The 21,629-nt window shown below is 45.8% G+C and overlaps 1 protein-coding gene across 2 annotated transcripts; it reads right to left on the reverse strand.

The window, feature by feature from the left end:
- Positions 1–468: 468 nt before the first annotated feature.
- Positions 469–18,578, reverse strand: ETHE1 (ETHE1 persulfide dioxygenase). Of its 2 annotated transcripts, none has more exons than XM_068992548.1 (7): positions 18,446–18,578; positions 17,892–18,033; positions 17,575–17,693; positions 2,565–2,694; positions 1,296–1,385; positions 792–908; positions 469–623 (listed from the first exon to the last, which is right to left on the reverse strand). In XM_068992548.1, exons 1-7 carry the CDS (start codon positions 18,524–18,526, stop codon positions 571–573), a joined length of 732 nt encoding a protein of 243 aa, XP_068848649.1. In that variant the 5' UTR covers positions 18,527–18,578; the 3' UTR covers positions 469–570. The 2 variants fall into 2 exon arrangements, with proteins under 2 accessions (XP_068848649.1, XP_068848648.1); XM_068992547.1 differs by having other exon boundaries at positions 17,575–17,723; positions 17,889–18,033.
- Between the last annotated feature and the right edge of the window lie 3,051 nt (positions 18,579–21,629).

Here is a 21,629-nt window from a genome sequence, read left to right on the forward strand (position 1 = left end):
CCTGAGAGATCATTCGAAAAGATAGTAACAATAATAGCTAACACTGATAGGAAATCTGCAGCGTAGGCAGTGTGCCAAGCACTTCATGTATATGAACTCATTGGATCATCACAAGACCCTATTATTATTTCTATTATTCCCATTTTACAGATGAGGAAACTGAGGCTGGGAGAATTGAAGCACTTTATTCTGGGTCTCACAGGGCAAGTGGTTTAAATTCAAGACTGTTCTAATCCAAGGAGCTGAGAAACCCTGCCCCACATATTTGTTTGCTTCTCTCTTATGAGTTACAAAAATCTCCTCCTTCCAGGCTCCCAGGACCTTTATCCTGCCTTGCTCCCTGACCTCTCCAGGGACCAGAACTAACCGCAGATACCTCAGCCCAGAAACTCACTGGTTCCCCAAGAAAACAGAAGTCAGATTCAGAGAAAAAAGATTTTTATTTAAGAAGCTTGAGGGGGCTAGTAAGGGAGGGGAAGAGGAGAGAGGCCCCAGTGATGGCACGGCTCCCCTCACCCCACCTAGTGCATTCTTAACAGATGTGAGCTGTGGCCTGAGAGGCAGGGTCGGTCAGGAAGGGGGTGTCTGGATCCCACAGCGCATGTTAGCTGGAACAGCAAAGTCTGAAACGAAGAAGCTAAGAGTGAAACAAAGGGGCCCAAGCAGACCATCTGGCTTCCCCTCTGCCCCACTGGGGACCCAGACATCCCAATAGCTCTTCTTCTTTGAGAAGAGTCCAGACCCCCAGCTCCTTCCCTCAGATCCAGGAGTCCAGATCCTCAGCCACTCACCTATCTGCTGAGGTTTAGGCAGGTTCAGTTTGTTCATGACCTTGACAAACTCCTCACAGCTGAGGGTGAGCCGAGGGTTCAGAGTCCGTTCCTCCTCCACAGTGGACACTGTAAGCCCTAATGGCCAAGGGAGTGGGGAGGAATGTCAAATTGTCCAGTGCTTCTGGCCTCCCAGAACTACATTTCCCAGGAGGCCTCAGGGTACATTTCTGGCCCAGAACTAACAGATTGCTTTCCCCCTAACCAATAGGCACTATGGGAAATGTAGTTTCCCAGTTCCTTAAGGTCTATAAGGAAGTCCCAGGAAAGCCTATGCCTTCCAGAATTCCAGGCATTATATTTTCTACATCTACCCTCTGTATACCTCAGCACTTCTTGATCTTTTTGGCCAGAGGAATTCCTGGGACTTGTAGTCCGAGAGCCACACGAGCATGACAACAGTTCAGTGCTCCCTCTCAAAAGCTAAATTATGTACATCCCACAACTCCTCCAGGAAGCCCTCACCATGGTAATCATGAGCAGGGTAAATCAGACAGTTTCCTGGAAGAGTGAAGATCTTTTCATGAACTGAGTGGTACAAGGTCTTAGCACAGCCTGGGGAAGGAAAAGTCAGAGGTCAGTGGAACAACAGGTTGAGAGAAGCTCCCAAACTGCTTCCCTTCAGGAAAAAGACAGGAGGATAAAAATCACTGTAGCTAAACCTTCTCCCTCATTTTCTGCCAGTAGCCCTTTGGGTAGAGAAGGAGAGGGAAGGGAATTCTAGGTCAGTGGAACAGCACATGCAAAGACTTGGGGAATGGTAAGAATTCAGCATGACTGTAAAGAAGGTTGGGATAGGACCCTGAAGCACCAAGTCCCCTTGCTCTGGGGGTATTAAGGAAGGATTCTGGGCAGGGAAAGTGGACTAGAAGGTAAGAAATTGAAGACATGAGGCAAAGGAGGATAGAGCCATAGTTTTGGCATGAAGCTCTGAGTCCTAAATTAGGACAGGAGCAAACCTCTCAGAATGTTCTGCCATCTTTTCTTTCATCTTTTCTTTGATCTCATGACTGTGTTGGATGAATAAATGGAAGATTAGGAGCTTCAGAGAGAAAAAGACAGAGACCAAGATGGAAAGATAAGGAAAGAGGAAGCAAGAAGCAGCCTGGGGACGTGGCTACCCACAGCCAGCTCACTGAGGCTGTCTTTTTTCTCTCATCCAGCCTCACCCTGCAAGGTGGCTGAATCCTCCCAATCTAGTGTCCACCCCGTTCACACACATACTCAAAGGGCAGCTGAACCCTGACACCGTGAAACTAAACACCCTTCCCACAGTGAAACTCCTTAACGTAATTGCCCCCAGCAGCTAAACCCCAAATGTAACATCGTGCATGCTCAGTCACTCAGTGGTGTCCAACTCTTTGCAACCCCATGGACTGTAGCCTGTCAAGTTCCTCTGCCTATGGGATTTTTCAGGCAAGAATATTGGAGTGGATTGCAATTTCCTCCTCCAGGGGATCTTCCCGACCCAGGGATCAAACCAGCATTTCCTGAGTCTCCTGAATTGGCAGGAAGATTCTTTACTGCTGAGCCTCCAGGGAAGCCCAAGGTAACATCACACCTTAGCAATTAAACCACTGGACCTAACCACCTCCTAGCAGCTAAACTCCTTGAGTCTAATCCTGATCCCCTAAAAATCTAACATTCGTTCATTCATTCGTACAATGGACACTTAAAATCCTGGCATTCACGTAACCATACTAAAATCTTGCGTCAGGGAAAAGGGCCTGTGACCTTGCTGGAAGTCTGTCCGCCCACACCCTCGGATAAGCAGGGCGTCTCCAGTGAAGGCCATGCTGTGGTCATTCAAGACGAAGGTGACACAGCCAGGGGTGTGGCCAGGGCTGGCCCGAGTCTCCAAGGCCTGGCAGAGAAGGAAAGTACAAAGAGTCACCAATAAGCCTATGGTTTTACACTCATGGTAAAACTGGCCTCAGATGCTCCCACCTCATCCCAGGGTCACATTTAGATAATGTGTACTTTTCTATTAAAAAAAAAAAAAGTAAGTTAGATCCTAGACTCAGACATCACTCCAGAGTAAACCCCCAATGAATTACAAACTTAAAACAAGGAAATAAAATCATAAAACTAGAAAAACAACAAACATACAAAGAAATAATACATTGGCCAAGAAGTTCATTCATGAAGTTTTTAGCCAACCTGATATATGATCTCTGGTTAGAGAAGAACATTCATCTTAAAAGGCATAAATCATGAAGGGAAAGATCAGTGGTTTGAATTTTAATAAATTTGAGGTTTCAGAATGGCAACAACATCATAAACAAAGTTTAAAGGAAATCAACACGCTGGCAAAATATTTTTGTAGCACATACATACCAGACGGTAGTCAGGATACTTTATGTACAAAAGGATCTTGCATATCAGTAAGAAAAAGATAAGCACACTAATAAATATGAAATACCAAACAGACATTTAAAATTATGTCATTGAAATAAAATTTAATGATGCTATACACGAATATTCAATGGCATGAAAAGATATTTACTAGCCAGTAAGTGCAAAAAAACAGGTTACAAAGCAACTAAAACAATGCCTATTTTTAAAAATGTATTAATTAGCTCAAAATATTTTTTTCTTTAGACTCCTCCTATATTATCTTTCTGTTTTACAGTGAACATGCCATTTTGTAATCAAAAATAAAACAAAAAATTCAGGATAAACTAAATAAATACTAAAAAAAACCACCAAAATTCTAGAAGGAAATATAAAAGAATAGATCTATATTTATAGATACATATTATATTAATGTTTATATAACATCATGCATTTTATATATATAATATAATATATATGTATATACATAAAATCTTGAGATAGAAATCCTGAGGCCACAAGGAAAAACAGGGACCACATAGTTTAACTTCCTTATAGAAAAGGAAAATCAGAGTGACAAAACAAAAAAACTCAGAGACAATGTTAGCAGCATGTATAAGAAAGTGTTATAAAACCAGAATATCTGAACAGCTTCTAAACATCAAGAACCTCCAAAGAAAAATGGCCGAATAAAAGAACAGGCAATTCAGGGAAGAGGGAACAAACATCTGAAAAGATGTTTGATCCCCTTTAAAAAAGGGCAGGGAGAGAGAGATCTAAATTTTAAAACCTTTATTTTTCATTTATCAGATTGGCAACTGTCAGAGTTGCTCAGGGTGTTTGAGACAAACCCTTTCATCCTCTGGGATGTGAGTACAACTCAGAAAAGCCATTTTAGACGGCAGCTGAGCAGCGTCTCGGAGAAGGCGATGGCACCCCACTCCAGTACTCTTGCCTGGAAAATCCCATGGACGGAGGAGCCTGGTGGGCTGCAGTCCATGGGGTCACTAAGAGTCGGACACGACTGAGTGACTTCACTTTCACTTTTCATTTTCATGCACTGGAGAAGGAAATGGCAATCCACTCCAGTGTTCTTGCCTGGAGAATCCCAGGGACGGGGGAGCCTGGTGGGCTGCCATCTCTGGGGTCGCACAGAGTCGGACATGACTGAAGCGACTTAGCAGCAGCTGCAAGCAGCGTCTAGCAACATCTCAAAGGCACATATTTTCTGAGCTCTCAAAGCCACTGCTAAGGCTCTGCTGTTAAGAACAACTGACACGTGAGCACAAAAACACCACCCAGGGAGCCCTGATTATCTAAATTCCCACATTCAGTTCAGTGAAGCAACTGTCAGAAAAAAAATTATTACCCCAGTGATCTAACAATCACTTATGAGATTAGTTTCCACTCAATATCACTCCTCCTCTCTTAATAGAGGCTCCTCCCACCAGTTAGCATCCTTGTCCAGGGCAGTCATCTGCTAATTATCAAAGGACACTATGTGCAGACTCTATATCCACAGCCGATACCTGTTTTAACCTTCCCCACTCACAGATCTTCAGTTTGGTTTGGGGCATCAGTGTGCCCAGCAGAAGCACTTTCCCAGTCTCCCTGACAGCTTGGGTGGCCTCTGGCACAGTTCTCTGGCCAATAAGACCTCAGCAAGTATCCTGAGAAATTCTGGGAAAGCTTTTCCCTTCCTGATAAAAAGGGACTGGCACTTGCCCTTTCCACTTCATCTGGCTCTGAACACAAGATGTGATGGCTGGAGTTGCAGCAGCTATCTTGCAACCATGAAGGAAAAAAAGCCAAGATAATCAACCCCACAAATGACGGTGATGCCAAATCAGAGAATAACTACCTTCTTCTAAATTTCCTGTTATAGGAAAAAGTGAAACTGTTTGTTCAAGCCACTGTATGGTTTTTTCAGTTACTATCTGCCAAACACCTTCTTAGCTCATCTGCACTAGGGTACATGGGCAATGCAAAACAAGTGCAAAGGGAAATCACAAATCTTGCAAAATCTTGTTGGAAAAATCACATCCCCTGACCCCTCAAATTAATATTGCCCTTTGGTAGTGGAGGGATGATATTTCACTTTTTATTTTGTATGTTTCCATACTCTCTGAATTTTTTAAACAAAAAGCATGGAAATATTTGAACTGAAAAAGGGGACGGATATTCAGGAGAAATGTTCAAAATATTTAACTTTGGTTATAACAAAGCTATGACAAACCTCGACAGTGTGTTAAAAAGCAAAGACATTACTTTGCTGGAAAAGGTCCATATGGTCAAGGCTACGGTGTTCCCATTAGTCATGTACAGATGTGAGAGCTGAACAATAAAGAATTGACGCTTTTGAACTGTGGTGTCGGAGAACTCTTGAGAGTCCCTTGGACTGCAAGGAGATCAAACCAGTCAATCTTAAAGGAAATCAACTCTGAATACTCTTTGGAAGGTCTGATGCTGAAGCTGAAGCGTCAATACCTTGTCTACCTGATGCAAAGAGCTGACTCTTTAGAAAAGACCCTGATGCTGGGAAAGATTGAAGGCAGAAGGAGGTGAGGGTGACAGAGGATGAGATAGCTCGATGGTATCACTGATTCAATGGACACGGACTTGAGTAAACTCTGGGAGATGGTGAGAGATAGGGAAGCCTGGCGTGCTGCAATCCGTGGGGCCACAAAGAGTCACACATGACTTGGCAACTGAACAACAACAGCAAATAACATGGGTATTGGCCAATCAGAAGGGCGTCAGTTGTAAACAACCCGTAATTAGAGTATATAGGGGCTTCCCTGGTGGCTTAGCCATAAAGAATCCGCCTGCAATGCAGCAGAACTGGGTTCAATCCCTGGGTCGGGAAGATTCCCTGGAGAAGGAAATGGCAACCCACTCCAGAATTCTTGCCTGGGAAAGCCCATGGACAGAGGAGCCTGGCTGGGTCCACAGGGTTGCAAAAGAATCAGAGCGACTAAATAACAGTTAGAGCGTGTACGGTTGACCCTTGAACAACTCAGATTTGAACTGTGCAAGTCCATATATAGGAGGATGTTTTTTCAGTAGTAAATACTACGGTACTACCCAACCTGGCTTAGTGAATCCATGGATGTGGAGAAAACACAGATAGAAGGACCGACTGTATCAAGATATACCCCGATTTTTGAATGTGGGGAGGGTCAGTGGCCCTAACTCCCTGAGTTGTTCAAGGGTCAACAGTATATGGCATATTAATTATGTGATGTGTATAAATTAAACAAAATTTTAATATAAATTGAACACAATCCTGCTTGCCACAGGGATCAAAACCTCCTAGGCCCTTAATGACTAAGTCTGTGTCACAGGTGGCTTTGCTAATGGTCTGCTGCTAAGTGCTAAGTCACTTCAGTCGTGTCCGACTCTGTGTGACCCCATAGATGGAAGCCCACCAGGCTCCCCCATCCCTGGGATTCTCCAGGCAAGAACACTGGAGTAGGTTGCCATTGCCTCCCTATTTATCTTTCCCTTCTCTGGAATATCTAGAATTTACCTTCTCTATCAACCCCCATAATCCTGTCCATCCCAGGCCTCACCTGCTTGGGCCAACCACCAGCCTCCTCCCTGGCCTACCAGCCTCCCGTCTACCTCCTACATGACCTGAGGGGGCTTTTCTACCACCCAGATCCCATTTTGTCCCTGCTCAAAACCCTTCCTAGGGGAGGGGGGTTCAAGAGGGAGGGGACACATATGTGCCTATGGCTGATTCATGTTGATATATGGCAGCAATGAATACCATATTGTAAAGCAATTATCCTCCAATTAAAAATAAATAATTTTTTTCAATCCAACAATTAAAAAAACAAAAAACCTTTCCCAGGCTCCCAGTGGCCCCAGGACAGTTCCAGCTCTCCAGCCCTGCTCTGGTGCCTGCTCACGTTTCCAGCCCCACGTCCTATGACATCCTCCTTTCTCCAGCTACTTTGAATCCCAGAGTTATTACCAGAAAACACCGGGCTTCGCCACACTTTTTTGCCCCTGCAATTCCCTCTTCTCCCGTCAGTCTGATCTGCCTACTTTTTACGGGCCTGATTGACTCCTTTTCCTTTGTCAAGGCTCTCTTCTAAGGACTTGACATGACGGAATTCATTCAGACCTCCCTCACACATCCTTACTCCGTAAGTACCATTCCTGTCCCCACTCTACAGATGAGGAAACTGAGGCACAGGATGAGAATGAACAAACGACACATGACGATATGGATGAATCTCAGACACAACCATGAGCCAAAACAAAGAAGTGGGGCAGACATAAAGAGTGACGCAGAGAGGGAGAGGATAAAGTGGGAAATCTCCGAGTGCCTGGTGCACAGGAAGGTAAGTGGTATTTCATGAAGCTGAGGTTTCAGTGCTGACCCCAGATGGAAAATATTTCTCTCTCAGTGAAAGCGCATGGCTTCGTGGTTAAGAGCAGTCCCTGGAGCCATATGACATGGGCTCTAAATCTGGTTCTGCTTTTACCAGCTGTGTGACCTTGGGCAGGCTACTTCACCTCTCTGGGCTTCTCTGCTCATTTGTAAAATGCGGATAATAATTGTCCCCACTTCATAGGGCTATTATAAAGATTAAATTATTTCACGTGTGTAAGGCATTTTAAAAATGCTCAGGAAATTCCCTGACAGTCCTGTGGATAGGACCCCACGCCCTCACTGCCAAGGGCCGGGGTTTGACCCCTGGTCGGGGAACTAAGATCCTACAAGCCAAGTGGCACAGCCAAAAAATAAAAATGCCTGGCATACAATAATTCTGTATTATAAATAATAATAATGTTTTAAAATTCTAAAATACTGATCTAGCGAAACCACCAAGCCTCCTGGGTTCAAATCCTGGCTCGGCCAACTTTCTCAGGATAACTTTTGGGCAAGTCACTTTTCCTCTCTGCACTCCCTTCTCTGTAAAATGGGAAAATACTTCTGATCTCACTACAGGGATGTTGTTGTTTTGTCACCAAGTTGTGTCTGTCTCTTTGCGACCCCATGGACTGTAGCCCCCACCAGGCTCCTCTGTCCATGGGATTTCCCAGGCAAGAATACTGAAGTGGGTTGCCATTTCCTTCTCCTAGGGGATCTTCCTGACTCAGGGATCTAACTTGGATCTCCTGCATTGCAGGTGGCTTCTTTACCCCTGAGCCATCAGGGAATCCCTACTACGTGGTTAGGAAGGTTTAATGAGATTTATTTGTCAGAGAAGACACAGTGGAGGGTCAAGAACCAAGTTCAGCCATAGTAACGCTTCGTCTGGACTGCTCAGTATTTATTAAAAGTCTGAATTTCCTGTTGACTCTTATGTTTTGGAGGATTTCTCAAAAATGTATATTAGTAGCTTCTAATTTTAAAAAAACACTGAGAGAAGGGCTTCCCTGGTGGCCTCCTGCATCGGCGGGAGACATGAGTTCGATTCCTCATCCAGGAAGATCCCACAGGCCATGGAGCCCTTGGGCCACAACTACTGAGCCTATGAGTCGCTCAGAGCCTGGGAGTCGCGACCATTGAGCCCATGTGCAGTGACCACTGAAACCCTCACGTCTAGAGCCCCTGCTCTGCAAACAAGAGAAGCCGCTGCAATGGGAAGCCGAGCGCTGAAACTAGAGGACGGCCCATGTGGCAACGAAGACCCAGCACAGCCAAAAATAAGTCAACTTTTCAAAAAAGAAGAAGGCTTGACAGTAGACAGACTACTGCCTGAAGCATGAATAATCAAGTTGATTATGCAGTGGGTATTCTCCATAAACAGAGCTGCTGCTGCTGCTGCTAAGTCACTTCAGTCATGTCCGACTCTGTGAGACACCATAGACGGCAGCTCACCAGGCTCTCCCGTCCCTGGGATTCTCCAGGCAAGAATGCTGGAGTGGGTTGCCATTGCCTTCTCCAATGCATGAAAGTGAAAAGTGAAAGTGAAGTCGCTCAGTCGTGTCCGACTCCCAGCGACCCCAGGGACTGCAGCCCACCAGGCTCCTCCATCCATAGGATTTTCCAGGCAAGAGTACTGGAGTGGGGTGCCATTGCCTTCTCCCTCAACACCTGCTTCCAGGAAGCGGAATATATGATTCCCAAAGTCTTGTGAGCTACACACTGAAAACGTACTTCCAGAGCTTAGCACAATGCTAAGTGAGAAACAAACACTCAATCTTTATTAACTATTATTAAGTTATTCATTATTATTACCATCCAGTTAGGACCTCCCTAGTGGCTCAGCTGGTAAAGAATCCACCTGCAATGTGGGAGACCCGGGTTTGATCCCTGGGTTGGGAAGACACCCTGGAGAAGGGAAAGGCTACCCACTTCAGTATTCTGGCCTGGAGAATTCCCTGAACTGTATAGTCCACGGGGTCGCAAAGAGTCCAACACAACTGAGCGACTTTCACTTCACTTCACATCATCCAATACAGAAATAATCTGCATTTAACTTCAGTTAATAGCAAAGGGAAGTTATTGAAGAACAAGTTAAATGACACCAGGAAGCAACAACCAGACACACCCAGAAAGTGGGCTATTCTGCAAGACAACACCCTGGGAGCTTCAGAAGTCAGTGTCCGGGGTTCCCCTGGGGGTCCAGTAGTTAAGAAGTCACCTGTCAATGCAGGGAATACAGGTTTGATCCCTGCTCTGGGGAGATTCCACATACCGAGGGCCAATTAAGCCTGTGATCCACAATTACTGAGCCCACACTCCAAAGCCCAAGTTTCGCAACTAGACAGTAGCCCCTGCTCACTGCAACTAGAGAAAGTTCACGCCCAGCAAGGAAGACCCATTGCAGCCCAAACTAATTAATCAATTTATTTTAAAAGTCAATGTCATGGGGCAGAAAGGGTATTAAACTGTTCTAGACTTGTTCAGTCACTTAGTCGTGTCCACCTCTTTGAGACCCCATGGACTGCAGCACAACAGGCTTCCCTGTCCTTCACTATCTCATAGAGTTTGCTCAAACTCATGCACATTGAGTTCTAGACTAAAACAGACTAAATACACATACCAGCCAAATGCCATGTATAAACTTTGATTGGGTCCTATTTAATAAAAGGATAGCTATAAAAATAATGCTTTTGAACTGTGGTGTTGGAGAAGACTCTCGAGAGTCCCTTGGACTACAAGGAGATCCAACCAGTCCATCCTAAAGATCAGTCCTGGGTGTTCACTGGAAGGACTGATGTTGAAGCTGAAACTCTAATACTTTGGCCACCTGATGCAAAATGCTGACTGATTTGAAAAGACCCTGATGTTAGGAAAGATTGAGGGCAGGAGGAGAAGGGGACAACAGAGGATAAGATGGATGGATGGCATCACTGACTCAATGGATGTGGGTTTGGGTGGACTCTAGGAGTTGGTGATGGACAGGGAGGCCTGGTGTGCTGCAGTTCAGAGGGTCGCAAAGAGTCGGACATGACTGAGTGACTGAACTGAACTGATAAAAATGATTCCTGAGAAACTGGGGAAATTTGAACATGGGCTAGATTTCAGAACTATTTAAGAATTTAAGAACATGTCTATGTTGTTAGACATGACAGAGATTTTTTTAAAAAAGAATGGTTCTCAAGGTGGTGTCGTAGAGGGAACCCTGAGGGTCTGCAAGATCAAAACTATTAAACTATTTTCATAATGGTGTGAAGAGGCCTTCTGTCCTTTTTCACTCCCATGAGAATTCAGTGGAGTTTTCCAGAAGCTACATAACCTGTGATAATGTCATAACTCTGACAGCTGGATGCTTGTGTATTCTTGTGCTTTAAAAAAAGTCTCAGTTTCAACTTCTGATATAGTAAATGTTTTTTGCATATCAGAACACTTATGTTTTCTTTTTAAAACAGATATGATTGACATCTAACCAATACAGTAAATATTAACAGACAGAATCCAGGTAAACAAGAGCTTTTTAGGGTCCTCCATAAACCTCATGAACTGTAGCCCACCAGGCTCCTCTGACCACGAGATTTCCCAGGCAAGAATACTGGAGTGGGTAGCCATTCCCTTCTCCAGGGAGTCTTCCCAACCTAGGGATCAAACCCCCATCTCTCACAATGCAGGCAGATTTTTTACCATCTGAGCCACCAGGGAGGCCCTTTATAACTTTTAAGAGGGTTAAGGAATCCTCAGGTCAAAACGTTTGAGTTTGAGAACTGCTGATATAGGAAAACAATCTTAGAAGTCTTTAGGGGGGAAAAGTCTGCAACTTAGTTTTTGACTACAAAAGGAGGAAAAAAGTGTTAATATATACACAAGAGAGAGAAATAAAGCAAACGTAGTAAAAAATGTCAGCAACCGGTAAACATCAGAGAAAAGATATGAGACTGTTAACTGTACCATTCTTTTGATTTACTACAGTTTTGGAAACACTAAAAATAAAAAGTTGTGGGTGGGAGCAGCTAAGATGGTGACCTAGCCCAGCCTCGCCTGTTCCTGAAACCTGAGTAATCCTCTGCAGGGATTCTGTGGGACCTGCCTAACCCCACATTCTTTTCAAAAATTTATTCTTCCCATTCATGATGCATCAAGGGCGTAATACAGCTCCACAGCTGCCCTTTCGCCTATTTCCTGCAGAAATGTGCCTGCTAAGTCGGCTTCAGGCATGTCTGACTCTTTGTGACCTTACGGACTGCAGCCGCCAGGCTCCTCTGTCCATGGAATTCTCGAGGCAAGAAAACTGGAGTGGGTTGCCATGCCCTTCTCCAGGGGATCTTCTCCACCCAGGGATCCAATCCACATCTCTTATGCCTCCTGCACCAGCAGGCAGGTTCTTTACCATTGCGCCACCAACTGCCTGTTATGACCTAGCCTCTGAAGTCAGGCAGGATCACACCTGGGAAGTCCCCTTCAGCGAAACTCAACACAAGAGATGCACGCAAGCACGAGGCTCCTTCGCCTGGCAGTTCCCATGGCCCGCACTGCCCCCTGGTGGCAAGTAAACGCTAGCCTTTTCCCACTTCGTTCCCAAGTTCATGTCTCTGCTCCATTATTTAAAAAGCACTTGGACATGGTATAACTAACTGCTGTTTCTATACTCGCTAAACTTGAAGATCTAAAGTGTCATTTTCCATTGTAGCTAAATACTGTGAAGTTTCATCAGCTAAACTTACTTTCTTTTGTGAAAAAAATTAAATTTATTTGTTCTGCTTAGGGGGACCAGGTACTTAAAAATGCATCAAAAAATAAGATGGACGCTGTGTTGTACACATGAAACTAACAAGATACTGTAAACCAAGTACACTTCAATTTAAAAAAATAAGATTAAGTGATGCATAGATAGAGGTATATGCTGTCAATGTTTTTTCAACTTTTATGTATGTGGCAAGTCTTTCATAAAAATGTTGGTGGGGGGTTTAGACTTGTTCTGGGGCTTCCTGGTAGCTCAGCTGGTAAAGAATCCACCTGCAATGCAGGAGGCTCCAGTTTGATTCCTGGGTTGGGAAGATCCCCTGGAGAATACCCACTCCAGTATTCTTGGGCTTCCCTGATGGCTCAGAAGGTAGAGAATCCACCTGCAGTGTGGGAGACCTGGGTTTGATCTCTAGGTTGAGAAGTTCCCCTGGAGGAAGGCATGGAAACCCACTGAAGTATTCTTACCTGGAGAATCCCATGGACAGAGGAGCCTGGCAGGCTACAGTCCATGAGGTCGCAGAGTCAGACCCGACTGAGCGACTCAGCACAGAACATCACAGAGACTTGTTCTACAATATTTCATTCCAAATAGGAAGAACCACTGAAATCCTCAGGTGGGCCAAATGAGAATCGCCTGTGAGGTTTTAAAGTATACTGATTTCTGGTGTCTGCCTCAAACAATTAAATCAGAATCTCTTAAGTGGGACCTGGGGATTAAGCATCTTGAGCAGCACCCTCTCTGCATCAATATGTGAAAGTCACTCAGTCGTGTCTGACTCTTTGCAACCCCATGGGCTTCTCCAAGCCAGAATCCTGGAGTGGGTAGTCTTTCCCTTCTCCAGGGAATCTTCCCAACTCAGGGATCAAACCCAGGTCTCCCACATTGCAGGTGGATTCTTTACCAGCTGAGCCACCAGGGAAGCCCAAGAATACTGGAGTGGGTAGCCTACCCCTTCTCCAGCAGATCTTCCTGACCCAGGAATCAGACCGGGGTTTCCTGCATTGCAGGTGGATTCTTTACCAACTGAGCTATCAGGGAAGCTACATCAATATATGTAACAGGAAAGACTAACTTGGAATCTGCTACCCCTCATGGGAGCTGCTGGAAGGTTTACATCTCAATCATTGCTTAATAAAACAGAAAGTCCATTCTACAATGAAACCATCCAAATGTGGTCCACTGTGAACACAAAATCTACAGCCAGTTCAAAAAAACTGGTGGTTTCTACTAAAGTTAAATATGTGTCAGTTCTAAGATCCAGCAAGTCCACTCCCTGGAATTGAGGGTAATGCCCACCATTACCACTGAGGGTGATGTTCAAGAATCTCCAAAGCAGTGTTATACATAATAGGCCAAAACTGAAATCAACCATCCAAAGGATATATAAACTGTCATCAATTCACATGATAAAATGCTCTACAGCAGGGGCTGGCAAACTATGTGCCACATTTGGCCTGCCACTTGCTTTTATATGCCCTGGGAACTAAGAATGGTTTTTCTTTTTGATGGTTGGAAAAAAAAAAAAATCAAAATAAGAATGGCATTTCATGACACTTGGAAATTATTGAAATCCAATTTTCAGGGGCCATAAATAAGGTTTTCGTGGAGCCCAGCCGTGCTCATTCACGCCTGCACTGTCTGCGACTGCTTTCACGGCAGCAGGAGAATTAAGTAGTTACAACAGGGATCATGTGGCCTGCAAAACCAAAAAGATTCACTATCTGGTCTTGGGCAGAAACAGTGTGCCGGCTACTGCTATACAACACAAGAGGAAAGAACTACAATTATACAGAAGCATACGCAGAGTGAAGGAAGCAGACACAAAGAGCACACACGGGTCCCTGCTTATCAAGTCCAGCACAGACAGAGCCAGTCTGATTAAATAAGTCAGAACGGTCCCTTCATGTGACTGTCAATGGCCAGGAAGGGGGACGCGGAAGACTTTTGGACCAGTGGGCTTGATTTGGATCTGGGCGGTGGATACTCCAGTATAGACATATGTAAAAAATTACCAGGCTGCACGTGTATAATATGAGCCCTTGTTATTATAATATGCATGTTACAATGAAACTTTTTAAAGTGGAGGGGAGGGAAGTGAGAGGGGAAGAAAAGGGCCCATCTCCAAAAGTTTATAAAGAACTCAGATGAAAAACAAAAATGCTGAATAATCATAAAGACAGATAATAAAAAGTGTTGGCGAGGATGTGGAGGAACTGCAACCTTCACACAGGTGATGGGAACATAAGATGGTACAGCCAGGACTTCCCCGGTGGTCCAGTGGTTAAGAATCTGCCTGCTGATGCAGAGCATGTGGGTTTGATCCCTGGTCGGGGAAGTAAGCTCCGGGCAGCTACGCTCGTGCACCACCGCTAGTGAGCCTGTGAGCTCCAGAGCACACACGCCACACCTAGAGAGAAGCCTGTGGCCATAATGAAAGACCCCACATGCCTCAACTAAGACCCAACACAGCCAAATAAACAAATATTTTTAAAAATGTTTATTTAAGGGCTTCCCTGGTGGCCCAGATGGCAAAGAACTTGCCTGAAACGCAGGCGACCCAGGTTCAGGCTGTGGGTTGGGAAGATCCCCTGGAGAAGGGAACGGCAACCCACTCCAGTATTCTTGCCTGAAGAATTCCATGGAGCCAGGTGGGCTACTCAGTCCATGGGGTCGCAAAGAGTTGGACATGACTGCGAGACTAACACACACACACATTTTTTTTTAAAGATCAATTTGAAAAAAATAAAATTGTATAGACACTTTGGGTAACAGTTTTTTGTTTTTTGGCTGCACTGGATCTTGGTTGAGGCGTGTGAACTCTTAGTTATGGCATGTGGGATTTAGGTCCCTGACTAGGGATCGAACCTGTGCCGTCTGCATTGGTAATGCAGAGTCTTAGCCAGTGGACCACCAGAGAAGCCCTGGGTAACAGTTTCTGATACAAATTTCTCAAACTGTTAAACAAAGTTAGCATATGATCCAGCAATTCCATCCCATGTATACACCCAAAAGAGATGAAAACACACATCCACACAAAACTTATACATGAATATTCATAGCAGCATTATTCATCATACCCTCAAAGTGGAAACAATTTAACTGCCCATCGACTGATGAATAAATAAAATGTGATATATCCATACAATGGAATACTATTCAGTAAAAAAAAGAAATGAAACACTGGATACATGTTACAACACGGATGAACCCTGACAAATTATGGTAAGTGTTACAGTCACAAAGACTACATATTAGATGATACCATTTCTATGGAATATCCAGAATAAGCAAATCTATAGAGACTGAAAGGAGATTAGTGGTTGCCTACAGCCATGGGAGTGAAAGAAGGGCACACTGGGGTGACAGCTGAGGGGTGTAGAATCTTCTTTCTGGAGTGAGGAAAATATTCTAAAATGAATTGTGGTGAAGGATGTGCAACTCCGAATATACTAAGTCACTGAATATGTATTTTAAATGGGTGAACTGGGTGGTATGTGAACTATATCAATAAAGCTGTTTAAAAAAACCAAGCACTGAGAGTTCCCTGGTGGCCCAGTGGACTGGACTCCATGCTTCCACTGCTGTGAAGGGTGAAAGTAAAACTGACTCAGTCATGTCCGATTCTCTGTGACCCCATGGGACTATACAGTCCTTGGAATTCTCCAGGTCAGAATACTGGAGCGGGTAGGTAGCCTTTCCCTTCTCCAGGGAATCTTCCCAACCCAGGGATGGAAACCCAGGTCTCCCACATTGCTGGTGGATTCTTTACCAGCTGAGCCACAAGGCAAGCCCAGTGCCGTGGCCCCAGGTTAATCCCTGATCAGGGAACTAAGATCCTGCAAGCTGCTCGACACAACCAAAAAAAGGAAAGCACTAAAACAATCTTCCATAGCTAAAGCCTTCCACACTGATTAACTGAGAACATCACTCATCCAATATAACAAAGGGCTCCCCTTGACACATAACTCCAACTGTTTCTAACACCTCTAATGCTTGTTAGAACCTGCCTATTAAACACAGTGTACATCAATGTCCAATGCATTTTCTTTTTACTTCCTTCCAGGAAAAGACTTGAAATAAAGAAGCTGTGACCAGTGGAGCTAAATCCTTTGATCCCAAATTAGGAGTCTGGGATTAACATATACACACCACTATACAGGGGTGCTGCGATTCATGGGGTCGCAAAGAGTCGGACACGACTGAACGACTGAACTGAACTGAACTGATACAGAAAATAGATAACCAACAAAGACCTACTGCATAGCACAGGGAACCTTACTCAATATTTTGTCATAACTCGATACGGGAAAAGAATCTGGAAAGAATGGGTCACTGAGTCACTTTGCTGTACACCTGAAACTAACACAACACTGTAAATCAACTAAACGCCAATATAAAATAAAAATTAAATTTAAAAAGTAATGATAAACCTTCCGATCCCACACACAGACCTCATGTCCACAAAATCTTCTGACTCAGATAAACTGATCTCGTTTAGCAAAACCTGGAGACAAAGTCCTCACCCTGTCATCTAACATTCTGTCTACAAAGCCAGCCAAACTCTCTTCAGTGTTTCGAAACTGATCAGAAATGAGTTCTGCCAGCTGTTTCCCCTTCCCCCTGAGGGCAACTCCCCCTAGCACCCTCCTCACCCATCATATTGCCCTGGGTTAAAATTCTGGCCGGAACCCTGCTGATATTGCTGGTTGCAAGAAAAAGGAGGTAGGAACCTTCAGACCATTGCTGTGTGAGGCAATAGCGGGGCTGGAGTTAGGGTGAGGCAAGCAGGCTCCTAAAGGGGCGCAATATTTAAGGAGGCACCCACTCGAAGGTGCCAGCCCTGTCGTTTCACAGACGTGAGAATGAGCGCCTCCTTAAGTGTTGCGCCCAAGGCACCTCACTTGCCTCACCCTAGTTAGTCCTTGCTCTGGGGCTACTGGATGCACCTTCTTCCATCTATGACCTTGGAATTCCAGCTCCCAGTCAAATATTATGAGACTCCAACGGCAAAGGAGTTGCCACAAGGTTACAGAAAACTCTTTTAAGTTTTGTTGACTTAAGGGGTTCGGTCAGAGACACACCTGCCAGAGACTCTTGGCCCACTTTTCCACCTGGGTTTATAGTGCCCTCCTCCCAGAGACAGAAACTCCTCCCGGAGACAGATAGGAACTCAGGCCTGGCCGCCCCTCCTACCCCCGGTCTCAGAAGCCCAGGCCTCCATCCCCCCTTCCCTTTAGCACAGGAAGTCCAGGCCACCTCCCTCTTAGGCCCAGCATCCAACTCACGAAGCGCCCGAACCGGATGGAGTCTCCATCCTCAATGTGCCAGTCAGCCTGGGCCCCGCTAAGGCGGGAGATGACAGACTGGCAGCCGGGAAGTAGGGACCGGAGCAGCCCGGAGCCGGTAATGTGGTCCGCATGGCAGTGGGTATTCACTGGGAGAGAGAGGAGGGCCAGGTCCAGGAGGGCACAGAGAGGACCCGGGATTCCAGCCCCCAGCGCCCGCCCCCGCCCGCCCTGAGACCCAGGAGTCCGGGTCTCCGGCTTCCCGCTCCAAGCTGCGGCCCCGCGCCCTCAGACCCTAGGAGCTCCGCACTGACCCGCATACAGCAGCCGCAGCCCCAGCTCCTTGACCAACTGGGCATCTCGTTGCGCTGTCTCCAGAACCGGGTCGATCAGAACCGCCTCTCGGGACTCTCGGTCCCCCAGAAGATAAGTATAGGTGCAGCTCTTGGACTCAAACATCTGGGAAGCGGGGCGGGTACAGCTAAGAGCGCAGAATCGGACTTCCACTCATTGAGTCCAGGCCTCAACTCGAGTGTCTTCCTAAGATCTCGGCCCAGAAACTCCAGACTCGTTTTACTGTCTACACCAAAGAATTCCAACATCCATCCGTCCCCAAATTAGGGTCCCCATCACCCATTCTGAAATAGAGGCAGGTTGCCGGCCCCAAGCCCGGGGGATTCCAGAACCACCACCCCCACCCCCACCCCCCCCCACCACCTTTAAAGGACTCAAGATTCTAGCCCCACACCACTTCCTCCAAGATCTAGGACTGGGGCCAGGGTATCTCTCCGGATTTAAAGGACCCAGGAGTTCCGCCCTTGCACCCGCTCAGGACCCAGTAATCTTGCTCCCGGGTCCAGCCACAGCGAACCTGCCGTAGGAGAACGGGGGCTCCAGACCCTGTGTGTTGACTGAGCCGTCGGCCGGCGACCTTCAGTGCAGACCCCGCCATGGTGCCCGAGGCAGAGTAGGGACGGAGCGGAGGACGACTGCCCGCGGAAGCCGGCTGCTCCGCTGGCTGACCCCGGAGGGGCAGGGCGGGGGCGGGGCCGCCTTAAAGGAGCCGCGACTGCGCGGACCGAGGGCGGGGCTGAGCAGAGCGAGGCTGGCGAGTTTGGAAAGACTGAAGAGAGGAGACAGCAAGACCCGGAGAAACAAAGAACAGTCACCTCACACCGGCCTGAATGGCCATCATCAAAAGTCTGTGAACAATAAATGATAGAGAAGGTGGGAGAAAAGGGAACCCTCCTACACTGTTGGAAGAGTTACAACCGCTATGTGGAGAACAGTATGCTGCTAAGTCGCTTCAGTCGTGTCCGCCTCTGTGCGACCTCACAGACGGCAGCCCACCAGGCTCCCCCGTCCCCGGGATTCTCCAGGCAAGAACACTGGAGTGGGTTGCCATTTCCTTCTCCAATGCATGAAAGTGAAAAGTGAAAGTGAAAGTGAAGTCGTGTCCGACTCCCAGCGACCCCAGGGACTGCAGCCCACCAGGCTCCTCCGTCCATGGGATCTTCCAGGCAAGAGTACTGGAGTGGGGTGCCATTGCCTTCTCCGGGAGAACAGCATAAAGGTTCCTTATAAGAAAAAAAGCGTCTGCCTACAATGTGGAAGACCTGGATTCGATCCCTGGGTGGGGAAGATCCCCGGAGAAGGAAATGGCAACCCACTCAAGTACTCTTGCCTGGAAAATCCCGTGGACGGAGAAGCCTGGTACGGTACAGTCCATGGGGTCACAAAGAGTGGGACACGACTGAGCGACTTCACTTCACTTCTTCACTTCAAAAAAATAAATAAGTAAAAATAGAACTACCATATGATCCAGCATTCCCCCTCCAGGGGCACATATCCAGAGAAAAGCACAATTTGAAAAGACGTATGCACTCCAACATTCCCTGCAGCACTCTGTACCACAGCCAAAACAGGAAGTAATCTAAATGTCCATCAGCTGGGGGAATGGATAAAGAAAGTGTGGTACATAAATAAAAGGGAATATTACTCAACCATTAAAAATGAAACAATGCACCATGAACAGACCTAGAGATCATCCTACTACCTGAAGTGAGTCAGAGAGAAAGATGAATAGCATGTGGTATCACTTATACGTGGAATCTTAAAAAGTGATACAAATGAACTTATTTACAAAACAGAAACAGAGTCACAGACTTTGAAAACAAATGTATGCTTACCAAAGGGGACCGGTTGAGGGGAGGGATAAATTAGGGATTAACATACACACACTGCTACATATAAAACAGAGAAGCAACAAGGTCCTCCTGTATAGCACAGGGAACGCTACTCGGCATTCTGTAATAAGCTGTATAAGAGAAGAACCTGAAAAGAACGGATCTGTGTATACGTATAAATGAATCACTTTGCTGTACACCTGAAACGAACACAACATTGTAAATCAACTCTACTCCAATATAAAATAAAAAATAAATTTTTTAAAAAATCAGAAAAACAAAACACAGGAAGATACTCAAAGGTCAAGGGAGGTACATTGGGAGAAGCACAGACTTCTTTCTCTGGAGAAGTAGAAATCCAATAAGAGACCCCAGTACACTCATAGCTCTGGGGCCATTTTATAGGAAACCCAGGCAGTTGGACACTCATTTTTAGAAAAAAAAAAAAGTTTGGTGCAATGTCATTAGTGTCTTGAGGGGCTGTTGGATGGGTGCCTGGTTCTAGAACAACATATTATCCAATTAAAGTTTATTTTAAAATTCGCTTAAGTATTTTATCAGGAATGTTTATCTCTTCCCAGGAAAAAATCATTAAAAAAATAATTTTCCAGAATTCCCTGGGCGTTCAGTGGTTAAGACTTGGCACTTTCACTATTGACAGGTCTAAGATCCCACAAGCCATTAGGTGCAACTAAATAAATAAATAAATGCTTGCTAAGTTTCTTCAGTCATGTCTGACTCTTTGCAACACTATGGACTGGCTCCTGTGTCCATGGGATTCTCCAGGCAAGAATACTGGAGTGGGTTGCCATTTCCTTCTCCAGGGGATCTTCCCCACCCAGGGATCAAATCCTCATCTCTTAGTCTCCTGCATTGGCAGGCAGGTTCTTTACCATTAATTAGTGCCACCTGGAAAGCGCCACAGAAATAAATAATTTTCCATGATGCCTTGCAAAATCTGGTTTGGAATCATTTGGCTTCTTTTGGAACGTGAACCTCTAAAAATGGCTTTTGTTAATTTACACCAAGGACCTAGAGTTGAAACATGTCTAGTCATGGGCAGCCTGAAAGTTTACTCTTTGCAATCATATAAATAGCGAGAATAGGGCACCCCACCCTCACCTAGAGGGTCAGGGATTCAGAGGTCAACTGTATCACATCATTTTATAGGAGATACATTAGCATTCCCCATTCTGTAGCCAAGAGGGGTCCTGAACTAACCACTCCCACCCCATCCCGTGGATACTGAATTCATGTTCACGCTCAGTAGTTTCAGTCCTGTCCTATGCTTCATGAGCCCGTGGACTGTAGCCCACCAGGTTCCTCTATCAGTGGGATTCTCCAGGCAAGAATACTGAAGTGGGCTGCCATGCCCTCCTCCAGGGGAACTTCCCGACCTAGGGATCGAACCAGCATCTTCTGTGTCTCCAGGATTGCAGGCGGCTTCTTTACTGCTGAGCCACTGGGAAAGCCTGTGGATGCTGAGGGACGAATGTAATTCTCCCTGTGTTTGGAGAGACAGCCAGTGCTCCGTCTTTGGTCCTCTCCCCTAAGCCAGCTTTGCCAGACTCCCAGTGTGTTTCTGATGGACTTTATGAGGGGAGAGACTCAGTGACATTGAGAGATAGAGAGAGAGAGATCTGGAGAGTTTCAGAGATACATGGAGAGGCATAGAGTTGAAATGGGGTGTGAGTCAAAAGGAATATGGTCACAAAGATATACCTGGAAGGACTTTACTGGCTGTCCAGGGGTTAAGACTCTGTGCTTTCACTGCACAGGTTTGATCCCTCGTCAGGCTCAGTTGGTAAAGAATCCGCCTGCAATGCAGGAGACCCCAGTTCGATTTCTGGGTTGGGAAGATCCCCTGGA

Source organism: Capricornis sumatraensis, chromosome 20 (assembly GCF_032405125.1).
Source record: "Capricornis sumatraensis isolate serow.1 chromosome 20, serow.2, whole genome shotgun sequence".
NCBI classification, from domain to species: Eukaryota; Metazoa; Chordata; class Mammalia; order Artiodactyla; family Bovidae; genus Capricornis; species Capricornis sumatraensis.